The 14,084-nt window shown below is 34.3% G+C and overlaps 1 protein-coding gene across 3 annotated transcripts; it reads left to right on the top strand.

The window, feature by feature from the left end:
* Positions 1-78: 78 nt before the first annotated feature.
* Positions 79-6,690, top strand: LOC103981775 (uncharacterized). 3 transcript variants are annotated; one of them, XM_009398511.3, is made up of 5 exons: positions 79-133; positions 257-349; positions 1,322-1,521; positions 5,364-5,593; positions 6,146-6,690. In XM_009398511.3, exons 2-5 carry the CDS (start codon positions 258-260, stop codon positions 6,422-6,424), a joined length of 801 nt encoding a protein of 266 aa, XP_009396786.2. In that variant the 5' UTR covers positions 79-133; position 257; the 3' UTR covers positions 6,425-6,690. The 3 variants fall into 3 exon arrangements, with proteins under 3 accessions (XP_009396786.2, XP_009396788.2, XP_009396785.2); XM_009398513.3 differs by having other exon boundaries at positions 96-349; positions 5,457-5,593; XM_009398510.3 differs by having other exon boundaries at positions 98-349.
* The last annotated feature ends 7,394 nt before the right edge of the window (positions 6,691-14,084 follow it).

Below are 14,084 nucleotides of genomic sequence, written 5' to 3'. Positions count from 1 at the left end.
ACGTAAATTAGTTAGTGTCGAAGAATATACTTGTAATTTTGTCTCTTTCCTAATATAACGACGATACATTTATCCGGTACACAGCTGTCCAAAACCCACCACGGTTCCTGCGCTCGGCTCTTTGGTGTCACCGGTGGCTTACCTCTCTTAGATCTCCTCTTTCCTCTAATCGCTACTTTCTTTTCCTGGATTCTTTGTGTTCGTTGAACGATCGTTTATTTATTGGGTTGTCTTGTGATTCCTGATCGTTGCCAAGGATGGAGGAGTCCGGGAAGAGGGTTTTGTTGACCTCCGGTGGAGATGAGATCTCCAAAGGCATCGCCTACCACCTGGCGAAATCTGGCTGCAGGTTTGGTGACTCTCCTATTCTCCACCCTGGAATTGTCTGATCGATTCGTTGTTTGCTATTATTTTTTGGTCGATCTTCAATGTAATGAACCTTATGTTTGGAGCGCTGATCTATTTATCTGTTTATTTATATGTGGTTGCCCAAGAAATTGAATTTTCTTAACTAGTTTTAATACGATGCTAAATAGAATGGAGTTGGTTAGGTTGCATCTGAGGAGAGCAATAAGAAATTTTATGCAGGAAATGACACTGTGAGTTAAGATCGTCGAAGAAAGGCAAGTGCAGACTGCAGATGTGGGTAACGCAAGCTTTACCATCCATCAAACGAAAACTGCTATCTGTAATTCTCGTAATAAATTGTGATTTTAGTTTCTCTTAAAATATCCTTCAAGTCTGCGTTTATGTAAAGCTTCCAGCAATAGGAACCTGAGCAACTTCTTTTTGCAATAGTTTGATCAAATACTCCTGACAAGGGATCAAATTCGCAAGATTACTTGCTTCCCGGGAAGACCTAAATTCGGACAAATCAGTCATTAGTTGATGATTACAGTAACGGACCAGTTTTAATTTTTTTTGGAATATCAGCGTATGGGTCTATTGACTTGCATCAGCTAGTCGGCGTTTTCAGTAGATCTGACATTATTGGTTAACTTATTTTTATCTTGGAAGTTATTCTTTGCAGTTTGGTGTTTCTATCACTGTATTAACTTTTGAATGTTCATTCGATTTAATATCTTAATTGGACATTGATATCTCTTTATTATTATGGTGGTGTTACTGTGCTTCACTATGCCTAAAGGTCACATTCTCAATTTGATGTCTCCACTAGCTATGTTGATAAATGAATGAAATGATTTTATATTCATAGATTCGATTGTATCTTGATGCTATTCCTAAGTCCAGTGTATGCCTTTGTAATTTTGCTCTTTAAAAATTGTTCTTCTGACTCTAATTTTTGTAACATCATAACTAGGCTGGTTTTAATGGGCGATGAGGATCGTCTTCAGAGAATGGTGGGGGATATTATGAGCTCTTTAGGTGGTTCCTCTCCTTTCAAAGTGGTTGATTTGAATATGGAAGAAGAGCATGAGTCTTTCTTTGATGAGGCAGTGGAGTTGGCCTGGAAGCTTTTGGGGTCACTTGATGCTTTTGTCAGTTGTTATTCTTATGAAGGTAACTTAACAAAAGTGCTGCTTTGGGTCGATAAAAATCACATTCATTAATTCTTATTGGTATGAGGTATATAGTGTTTTTGAATTATGGAAAGATGCTGGAAGCATTCTAGTTATCATGAAACTATCCATGTGTAATTTAAAGTCATTTAACATAGATAAGAATATGTAGCATCTCATGAAGAAGATAAATAATTAGGAAAACTAAGCTAGGGAAAAGCTTGCATTCTCAGAGAAATTATATGTATAGAGCACATTTATAGCTGTAATTGTGATGCTGATTCTAGAATTTATACAGAATGAGAAACAAACACTTTATTTTTCTTAATGTTCTAATTTTAAGTATCAAAACTCAAAAAATAGTTATTGTTAAGCTGACCTCAGAGTTTTTTCTAAATTGATCTTAGTGCTACTTTAAAATAAAACAATAACAGCACCCAAAATATACTTCTATGGTTCACCGACAAGTAGAAGTCTGCATTGGATTAATCCATGAAGAACTCATCAGTGCTATTACTGAATTTCTGGAAAAAGACCAAAGAGATTAAACCTATTATCGAGGCTTATAAGCTCTCTGTTTTTGATATTCTACTACCTCGACATATCAAGTCTCATAAACAAATAATATTTTAACACTGTCTATTTGGTCGATGATAGAGAGCCTGATCAAACTATTTCTGTGAGTCAGTAGGTGTCATCTGATTCCTTATCCTACTTGAACAATGTTTGAGCCTTTTTTTGCCTTGCTCAGGATTCCCTGGTACGTAGGAGTCTTCATTGTGGATGAACTTATGGTAGGGCACAACATAAGGTGGGTGTGATTATGCATGAGGTAAGATGCAATCTGGGTCACTAATGTAGAAACATGGGAATGCATAGGCTCAAGTTCTCAAGTGGGGTTGTTATTGTATGCGTCCTTGCTCTAAAACTAGGGTTGATAATGACACCAGCTAACAAGTACTACTCCGATTCAAGAGGAAGTAGAATCTTGCACAGGAATCATCTATGAAGATCAAAATAATATTTTTACAGAAAGTTGCAAGGATGAGAAACTTATAATATTACTCGTATTCCTATGCCTTTTGGGTTCCTATATAAAGTATTTTAATATCTAAACTTCTCAGTTCCTACTAAAAATATTCTAATATCTGAACCCTATAAAAATATATTCAATTTATTTGTTTGTTGTTAGGGAGAAAAGTGTTGTTCGGCCTATTTCCATGTATCAGAATGATTCTTTACTTCAGTTAGACAGTGTCCAAGCTTCTTTTTGCATTGTTTAGACTACTACACTTGTGAGGCTCTCGGTCATGGATGAATGTACAAGAGGACATGGCACAGGACGGGTGCGATCACCTGTGAGGTGAGACATTGATGCAAAAAGTGCATAGTAAGAAGACAACTCTAGAAAGTATGATATAGATTGACTACTTTCCTATTGATCTACAACAAAGAAAGCGAGCATTAGAATTTCTTTAGCAAGAGTTCCTGGCAAGCATCATCAATATTCAGTTTGTGTGGAGGAAGGTATGCTAACATGGGAAGATGGCCTAAAACACATTCAAAAGTTAAAAAAAGTTTTTAACAAGTATATGGAAGCCCTAAAATGATCTAGTAAGTTCTGAAACATACTTAGCTTAAATCTTGTTTGAGACACATAGTTATGTAGTTTAATCACATGCAATTGAAGGGAAAATCTTCAAAAATTATCTAGATTCATATTGATCATAGAAGAAGATGAATTGACCATCTCTTTTTAGGAATTCAATCATCTCAGAAATTCTAAAAACCTATTCTACCCCATCGGAGTGGTGCAAACACATAACATAAATATGATAGAGGGAGTTGATTATCGGAAGTAGAAAACCATGGTAGTGAAGAGATGGTTTAAAAGTAGGATGAAACACTCCAGCAGGAGAAAAGCAATAATCAAGGCCATAAGGCCTTAAGGCTTAATGTTTTCATTATTTTAAAAATTTTTAACACTTCATGCTACAAGCCTCAGGATGTAACCCTTATTTATGCTATAGATTACTTAAGCCTATAGCAAACAAAAAGAAAAAAAAGAAATCTTTATCTGATAAAATCCTATCAAATCTTATTGTATAAAAAATTCATTGTAAATTGAGTGACCTCTATGTACAATGCACATGGATACCCTTTAGGGTTACAGAAGTAGTTTAAACTTACAAAAGAGACTAATCTCATCAAAACATCCTTCCTTATATATAACAAAAGTATGAATAAAAATACTTGTTTTGCATCAAGAACAAGAAAAAATGTAAAATAGCTCGACTTGATCCCTAAACTAGATCTAACCAAATTAGATTTTGGAGCCATGGTTGCATCAAGCTGATTATATATGGAAACAACAAGCTTTTATTTTGGAAGCAACTTCAACTCAAAAGACACAGGATAGAACATTGGTTTTAAAGCTCATTTTAGTTTCAGTTCTTTTTTTGGCTTGTGGATATTCATCTGAATAGCTTTGATAGTTCAAGTATTTTTGGCCTTAAGCATGGAGGCTTCGGTCAATCTCATAGAAAATATATAGTAAAAAGAAAATAAGTTTATCAATCTTAATTTGATAAACATAATTCTTAGGTTTTTTGCCTTACAATCTAGATATATTACAACAACAATAACAACAACAACAAAGCTGAAATTCCCAACTAGTTAAGGTTAGCTACACGAGTTTTTTGCCACCATGTAATTCTTAATTATAAGCTCAGATTTTTCATCATATTTATACAAATGCCATGTCAAATGGTCAGAAAAATAATATTGTCTCACATGTTATGAATTATTATTCTTGTTTTCAGATGTTGTACTATTGTGGTAGTTAGAAGGAAAAAAAAGCCTACTGGGCCATTGATTGAAGCATGTTTAGACTTTGTTAGGTATTTTTTTAATTTTTATCAATATAAAAAGGGGGTGTAACGCCAATATGGGATCAGTGAAGGGGAGGGTCAATGTATGCAGCCTTGCCTCTAAATATAGAGAGGTTGTTTCTGTGACTTGTACCCTGATCTCCCAGGTCACAAAGGAGCGTTCCAAGGTTTGCTCTGATTTTTTATCATTATAAATACATAAATAGCTTTTATCTGAAAATCATGTACTAGGTACACTTTGTGATGAATGCATAACTGATTCTGTTTACTGATTTCAAGCCCATCAGGCTCAAGAAAAAAATTTGCAGCCTTTGAGGAGTTACTGTAAACATATGTCAAAAAGGAGAATAAGATGTAACCATAAGTGAAGTTTATCGTAAAATAAAGTTTGTCACATTCTAGTGATTGCAGTCTAGTCCAGATATTTCTATCTGGCTTTGATGCTGGAAGCCAGATTGGCTTTTGGTCTGTTGCAGTTCAAGTTTGTGAGTCTAGTTTCACTGAACAATATGCACCTGAGATATCAAATAAGTGGAAAAAAAAACATGATCATACTTTGACTCAAGTTTTTGTCAACCTAAACTTAAGGCCTCGCTCGGACCATTATGTCCCTTCCAGAGTCTGGATCTGCACACCAAGCTTGCCATTCTGGTCTTGTTTGTAGACCGCACCATGTTTTGTGCAATTAATATTCCTCACAGTGATACATTATTAAGTTTAATCCAGCACTAAGATATTTCCATTGTGTTTTTTGTATAAAGTGTTCTTGATGGAGTCACATAGCAAGTCTTTGTAAATTTACATCATAGGTTGTATGGCATTTGATTTGTATTTCTCATTTGTAATGCAACATATTTGGTTTGGCTGCTTGATATATGTATAAGATGTAGCATGGTTTATGGTCTTAGTTCCTGGTTTATTAAACTTTATAAATACTGAATTTTTTGTACAGGGAAGATGCAAGAATGTCTTAATGTGACTGAAAGTGAGTATAAAAAGACAGTGAAAACTAATTTCATGGCACCTTGGTTTTTGCTAAAAGCAGTTGCGAAAAGAATGCGGGATTTTAAAACGGGTGGTTCTATAGTATTCATATCCCAGATATTAGGGGCAGAAAGAGGCTTGTATACTGGTGCTGCTGCCTACGGATCAAGTTTGGCTGCGGTACAACAATTAGTTCGAGTAAGTACATCTTAGCTGAAGCTTCTGCTTTATGTGATTTCTTGGCTTTCATGATTTCATTATTGTTAAGCAATTAGGATCCAGATGATTGAGATTCTATATGCTTAGCACACAACTACATTCATAGAAGGAACCTTTACTAACTTCTCCAAGGGTTTGTCATCTTCTCTCCATTGTGGTTAAAGAAGTTTCTCTGCCGATGGTGTTCCAATGCTGCCTAGTAGTTTAGTTGGAAATATGTCCCTTGTAGTGTCATGAGTCTCATGAGAGGGAAAATTTTGGTGCAAGGCATATATTTTGGTTCCTAGTTTTGGTGCCTGGAGTTGCTTTAACCAATAGATTATTTCCAAGGCTACTAGGCAAAGTAAAATTTCTAGGGACCCAACATTCTACATGCGAGTTCTTTTTAATGTCAATTTCACAATTGAATATGATTTATGGCAATTTCTTTCTTCTCTCAGCTCGTCATTAATCTCAAGAACCTTTTATTGTATATGCCTATGAAATGTGTGCTCCTTGTCCATTTTGCTGAAACTACTTTACCATTTGCAGCTGTCAGCTATGGAGATTGGTAAGTACAAAATACGAGTCAATGCAGTTGCTCGTGGGTTGCATTTAGATGATGAGTATCCTCGATCAGTGGGGAAGGAGAGGGCCGAGAAGTCCACGGCAGATATAATGCCACTGATGAGGTGGCTTGATCCGAAGAATGATCTTGCTTCCACTGTGATATACCTGGTGGGCGATGACTCCCGCTACATGACTGGCACTACTATCTTCGTCGATGGAGCTCAGTCCATTGTGAGGCCTCGAATGCGTTCTTACATATAAGCATTATAGCTATTGTTCAATAAAGCACCTCAGTTATAGTCTCATTGACAGAGGGATATCTATAAGTGGGAGTATGCTTTTGGTGATTAGTTGTAGGGTTTGCCTTGTGTTGTGGTTGGATTTAAAGTATGTAAAACATATAAAAGTGGGTGGGTGTTGACAATTTTTGGCCGTTGCCAAATGTCTTGCACTTTACGTGCAATGCCTTCCAAATGTTTGGTTGGCATCAGGATTACAAATGAAGGATCATTGAAATTTATAGTTGATTGATTGAATGTATGACGTGCAGGAGTCTTAAATGACAAGACTAAGTCATAGCTAACACTTCGAGAGTGGGACCTTGTTTCTGACTTCCTTTGCGGCTCTTACAGTCACGTTGCTATCCAAGTCTAAAGGATGCATAATGCCAACCACACATTGCACCTTCTGGTCTGCTACAGTGTTATGAACCAAACATTGAATATTTTTGCTGCAACTGCTCTCCGGGATCTTTATTGTCAACCAATCAAAGGTAGTTTGGTCACGGTAGAATCTGATTCAGATGTTACCGCGATGGATTGACTTGCTGCTGTTTTGTGCAGAGGATAACGATTAGGAAGATGAGGAACCACCCCTGGTTCTTGAAGAACTTGCCCAGGTCACTGACCGAAGCAGCACAAGCTGTGTACTACAAAAGGGACAACTCTGGGCCTACCTATAACAGGACAACACTAGACCGCAGAGGATCATGTCATTGCAGTACACAATACCAGAGTACGTCCATATTTTCACTGGATTGCAAGCAACTGCTCTCCTGGATCTTTATTGCCGACCCATCGAAGGTAGTGTGGTCCTCCAAAGCCTCACGATAGAATTTGATTCAGATGTTATCGCAATGGATTGACTTGCTGCTGTTTTGTGCAGAGGATAACGATTAGGGACAACACTGCGCCTACTTTGATTAAGTAATATATATAGTTTGTATTTTTTTTAAAAAGTCTTCATCGATTAATAATAAGATCGATACGAAAGTATAAAAATTATAATATATTATTATATGAAAAATTTTAATGTCAATTTGAAATCAAATAACAATATATCTAAATTTATGCTCTTCATAAAATTTTTATTTGATTTATAAGCATACAAGACTCGTATTCTTCTCTCTTATATTTTTAATAGAACAACTATCAACGATAGATTTAGGGACAAAATGTCTATCTATTTATAGATAAGAATAAAATATTTACGATAAATAATTAGGAGAGTTTCTTTTATCAAGATCATTTTCTAAAGAATCATATCATAATTGGATTTCCTTTCTACTAATCGATAATCATAATCAAAATATAATTAGATAGAGCCACATAATTTAACACGATCAATTTGAATCAGACTTGACCGTGTCGAGAGTTTTGATTTCATCCAAGATGTTTGAAGTTACCCGAGGGAACATTGATCGATGTTGTGAGATTCCCAATCCTTCTATTGTTCGATTTACATTCCCTAAATAGATTATATGGTAATCCTTCTAATGTTCGATTTATATTCCCGAAATAGATTATATGGTAATGAAGTATCAAACTTGATAAGTAAAGTCATTTTCTCATGGTTATGTAGTGTAATATGATAAGTAAATGTGTGGTTACAAAATGGTGATTAGCACACGATTATGTAGTGTAATATGATAAAATAAAATTAGTTTTTTTTTAAAGACCGATTCTAACTTAAGTTAAACTCGCTGATTTAAGGACTTCCATTTTTTTTAAAAGCTCTATTAACTCAAAAAACGGTTACATCTTGTGCTGATGATACCAGCACAAAAAATCAAGGAAATACTATTGAATCTCGGATTTTGATGATGGAACCAATTGATGGTGTTTATAATTTGATTTATGTTTTGAGTGATGTAGGAAGCTTCGATCAAAGAAAGACAATTAAAAGCAGGAAGAATCATGTTGGGCCGAAGTAGAACATATCAAAAGATTGGACGTCGAGTCGGAGGATCGGTCGACGTTTCGGCAGAAGGCTTTGGGCCATGGGTTCGAGCATTGGGCTAAGAAGAGAGAAAATTATACTAAGAAAATTGGAGTTGTGGAGGTCAACTGGCCGATTGGATAATAAGCCGCAAGAGAGGACGATGTGCCGAAGAATCGGACGAAGCGTCAATGAACCAATGACATGCCGGACAACATTTGATTCAAGCTTTATAATGATTGTCTAGATCGAAGTAGGTTTTAAATATGCAGAATTAATTATAATAACAATCAAGGCATAAAGCAAAATGAAATTCTGGAGTCAAGAATGAGACTTCGTTGGGAGTTCGAGAGTTCGTCGGAAGTCCGAATGTTCATCGGAAGTTCTATCGGAATTGACCGAGAAGTCTAGGAGCTTACCAAAGATGCTCATCGGAACTCGCCAAGAAAATTGTCGTGAAGTCTAAAAGCTTGTCAGGAATCCGTTGGAACATTACCGAGAGATCATCGGAAGTTCGCCGGAAGCTCACTAGAAGAAACCTAGACTTACCGAACTTATTTAGCCTAGTGTTTGTCTTAAAATTCGTAGTTAGCACTATATATATATATATATATATATATATATATAAAAGAGAGAGAGCCTAACCCAATTAAAATCAATCAAAATATGAAAAATATCATTAACAAGACTCGTAGCTTGTTAAGGAAGATTGATTTGCTTGTTCAAAATATTAATGATCATTTTGGCATCTGCCTCCACAATAATACTAAAAACTATTTTTATTTTAGCCTAAATAGATTTCCCTTTCCTTGCATAAACTAAGGATCCCTCCCACCCCACTTAACCCATTCAACCTTGGATTTAGCCCACACCATCCGGATGGAACAGAGCTCCCACTCGATCCCCTCAGATGAGACAAAAATAACACTAAAATGTACAATGATTTTATAGAAGATTACCGTAGAGGTAACTTTATTACCATTAAAAATTTCATCATTCTGGACCTTCCAAACTATCCAAAAAATATTATATGCAATAAATGCTCTCAGGGTTACAAAACTACAATCATCCTCTTACTCAAGTCATTTCCCAACATATAACTCGTTTAAAAATTAAAATTTAAAACACCACCGTTTGTTTTACGACAATCATAGAATTTTCAACATAAACAACATTTCAAGAACAAATGTAAAACATAATCTTCAGCACATTGTTGTAAAGAATTCTCCCATGGAAACTTTTGTTTTTCATAATAAAATTCTATTTAATAACTGAAAATCATCCAAAATCAAGTGTGAAGGTTGGGAAATAATAAACTTGTACGCAGAACACTTTTTTTTTTCTTCTCACATGCTTCCTTTGGTAGCTGGTCCCTTCGTTTGAACGACACAAATTTCTTGAAGTTTTATCACCGACCATGAAAATGATACACCTTTGTTAATCTTCATGGTATCCTCCTTCTCCTTTTTTCTTTAATTTCTTTTTTTTTATATATATAAAAAACCATGCAAATGTAGCCTCTCCCAGGAAATTAAATTTTCATAAAGTTTTAGTATTGTCCTCTATGATCTCATATAATTAGCGATCCATTCATAAATTGATATTATACCATATATTTTAAATTTCATTGAAGCATCAGTATAGTCCTTTATGAGCTCATATATATATATAATTAGCGATCCAATCAAGAATTAATATCATCGATCTAATTAAGAATCGATATCATATCATATGATTTTAAATTTCATTAAAGTATTAGTATAGTCCTCTATGAGCTCATATAGTTAACGATCCAATCAAGAATCGGTACCGTACTATATAATTTTAAATTTCAATGAAGTATTAGTATAGTTTTCTATTGGATTATATAGTTAATGATCCAATTATACCACATGATTTTAAAGTTAATTAAAGTGTTAGAATAATCCTCTATGGGCTTATATAGTTAATGATCCAATCAAGAATCAGTATAATACCATATGATTTTAAATTTTATTGACTCATATAATTAATGATCCAATCAAGAACTTGCATCATACTATATAATTTTAAATTTCATTCAAGTATTAGTATAGTCCTCTATGAGCTTATATTGTTAACGATCCAATCCATAATTGACTAGTGTCGTATCATATGATTTTAAATTTTATTAAAGAGTTAGTATAGTTCTCTAAGAACTCATATATATAATTAGCGATCCAATCAAAAACTAATATTATATCATATGATTTTAAAATTTATTAAAGTATTAGTATAGTCCTCTATGAGATTAGATAGTTAATGATCCAATCAAGAATAGGTATCGTATTGTAAGATTTTCAAATTCATTGAAGTGTTAGTATAGTCCTCTTTGAGCTTATATAGTTAATGATCCAATCAAGAATCGGTATCATGCCATCTAATTTTAAATTTCAGTGAAGTGTTAGTATAATCCTCTATTGGATCATATAGTTAATGATCCAATCAATAGCCAACATTGTATCATATAATTTTAAATTTCATTAAAGTGTTAGTATAGTCCTCTATAGACTTATATAGTTAACGATCTAATCAAGAATCGATATTGTACCATATGATTTTAAATTTCATTGAAGTGTTAGTATACTCCTTTATGAGCTCATATAGTTAACAATCGAATCCATAATCATATCATATTATATGATTTTAAATTTTATTAAAGTATTAGTATAGTATTGTATGAGCTTATAGTTAACGATCCAATCAAAAATCAGTATTATACCATATGATTTTAAAATTCATTAAAGTATTAGTATAGTCTTCTATGAGATTAGAAAGTTAATGATCTAATCAAAAATCGGTATTGTACCATATAATTTTAAATTTCATTAAAGTGTTAGTATAGTCTTCTATGTGCTCATATAGTTAACGGTCCAATCAAGAATCGGTTTCATGCCATATGATTTTAAATTTTAGTGAAGTATTAGTATAGTCCTCAATGGGATCATATAGTTAATGATCCAATCAAGAACCAGCATTGTACCATATAATTTTAAATTTTCATTGAAGTGTAATACAGTCCTCTATAGGCTCGCATAATTAGTGATCTAATTAAGAATTGGTTTCATACTATATAATTTTAAATTTTATTGAAATGTTAGTATAGTCCTCTATGAGCTCATATAGTTAACAATCCAATCCATAATCGATTGGTATCATATCATATGATGTTAAATTGTATTAAAATGTTAGTATAGTCCTAAATGAGCTCATATATATAATTAGCAATCCAATCAAGAACCAATGTTGTACCATATGATTTTAAAATTCATTTAGGTTTTAGTATAGTTCTCTATAAGCTTATATAGTTAACGATCCAATCAAGAATTGGTATCACATCATATGATTTTAAAATTCATTAAAGTATTAGTATAGTCCTCTATGAGCTCATATAGTTAACGATCCAATCAAGGATCGATATCGTATAATATGATTTTAAAATTTATTAAAGTGTTAGTATAGTCCTCTATGAGCTCATATAGTTAATGATCTAATCAAGAATCAATATCGTACCATATAATTTTAAATTTTATTAAAGTGTTAGTATAGCCCTCTATGAACTAATATAGTTAACGATCCAATCAAAAATCGATATTGTACCATATGATTTTAAAATTCATTAAAATTTTAGTATAGTCCTCTATGAGCTCATATAGTTAATGATCCAATCAAGAATCGTTGTCGTAACATGATTTTAAATTTCATTGAAGTGTTAGTATAGTCCGCTATGGGGCCCATATAGTTAATGATCCAATTAAGAACCGATATCATACCATATGATTTTAAATTTTATCAAAGTGTTAGTACAATCCTCTATGGCCTCCTATAGTTAATGATCCAATCAAGAACCGATATCATACCATATAATTTTAAATTTTATTAAAGTATTAGTATAGTCTTCATAGAGCTAACGATCTAATCAATTAGTGTCATACCATATGATTTTAAAATTTATTAAAGTATTAATATAGTTTGTAGGGAAATTTAGGGGTGACATCACATGCGCAGCGAAAGAACAGAAAATAAAATTCTCCAAATTTCCTATAAATTATGTTTGTCATCGTGCAAAGATTGGTGCGCAAAATTCATAAAACCAAAAACTATATATATGAAAGATTACGTTTTACCTAGGAGATCGTTGCTAGTCATAGGTGCCCTGCAAGCCAATCACGTGAGTGATGACACGTGTGACTTGACACGTAGTCTTTTTGCTTATTATATTTTGACATTTATCACTTTATGTTGCTTGTTACATATATATATATATATATATATATATATATATATATATATATATATATATATATATATATATATATATATATATATATATATATATATATATATATATATTATGATGTCCTTGGCTCTGTGCAATGGGAATCGGATTGTGATGAGATCACGATAATGAGATTGATTCGTCTTTAAACATAGATCCTAAATAATCCCGATCATAGGTTACTCAAGAGGGACATCGAGATAACCAGACAGTCTGATATGTTATATACCCGTCCATATGATGGATGTAGCTGGTCTCATAGTTGCTCGTGTGGGGATACTAGGGATACAATACATGTGTTCATTGGGGAATGAGTTCATTGATTGATCCTCTCACAGAATTTTAAATGGTTGATGATGCCTTATTGTCAGACAGCAATTCTGTAGTTCCAGTGATGTATCTGGTCCTTAGACTTGAGATACCAAGGATGTCCTGTATGAGTGCTCCACTCTTTGATACCGGACTTATAGGTTTGGATGTCCCAGATCTAGCACAATCGATCATCGGGAGTGGTAGTCAACCTTACGAGGGCTATTGAGTGTCGATAGAGGATTATCCACTCTCGGTATCATGAGAGGAATGTCTCATGTGTTCTTGCTCGGACAAATCCTTGACCAGGGTCATTCGGATTGAGAGAGAAAGAGTTCTGCGGGAGAATCCGATTAGAGCGAGACTCGAGTAGAAACCGTATGGGTCTGATAGCACCATGCTCGGTATACGGTCTCTGAGATATTAGATAGATGAGGGACTATAGGTATATGGTAACTGAGGACAGATAGGTGCAATGGATTGGATTCCCCTGTATCGTTTGGGGACTACGGCATAATGCCATAATACCGTGTGATGTGTGTACTTCTGATTATTACTATTGGGGCCTACGAGCCTTTATTTTATTTCTCATTTATTGTTAGGCCTATGTGCCTATGATTAAGTTGTAATTACACGAGAAGGCACAGCGGGAGCGTGGAAGCAATAGTGGGACCCACGAGACGGACGATCGCGATGCATAGAGATGTGTCGAGATGTCGACGGAACCGAAGAGGACGAGATGGATGATCACAGGGCATGGAGATGCACTGCTGTACACATAGATCTTGATGTGAGTGATTAAGCCTACTAGCTCGGGCCTGATCACATTAAATTGTGGTCCATGATCATCTAGTGTAATTGCTCATGTGCTGTGTGATTGTTTATACACCTACTAGATATGTATATATATTTGCATGCGATGTAGATATATATCAAATATGTATGTGTGTAACATGTCATATTAGGAGACCAAATCAAAGAAACCCCTCTCTCGACAATATTAAGTCGGTAAACGTGAGGCAATTAGATTGACCCACGTGGCCTTCCATCGTTATAGGTAGGGATCGATTCTCGATATACGTTGAGTTGGTCGAGTGC

This window comes from Musa acuminata, chromosome BXJ1-4, assembly GCF_036884655.1.
Source record: "Musa acuminata AAA Group cultivar baxijiao chromosome BXJ1-4, Cavendish_Baxijiao_AAA, whole genome shotgun sequence".
Taxonomy (NCBI): domain Eukaryota; kingdom Viridiplantae; phylum Streptophyta; class Magnoliopsida; order Zingiberales; family Musaceae; genus Musa; species Musa acuminata.
This window is presented reverse-complemented; position numbering and strand designations above follow the sequence as displayed.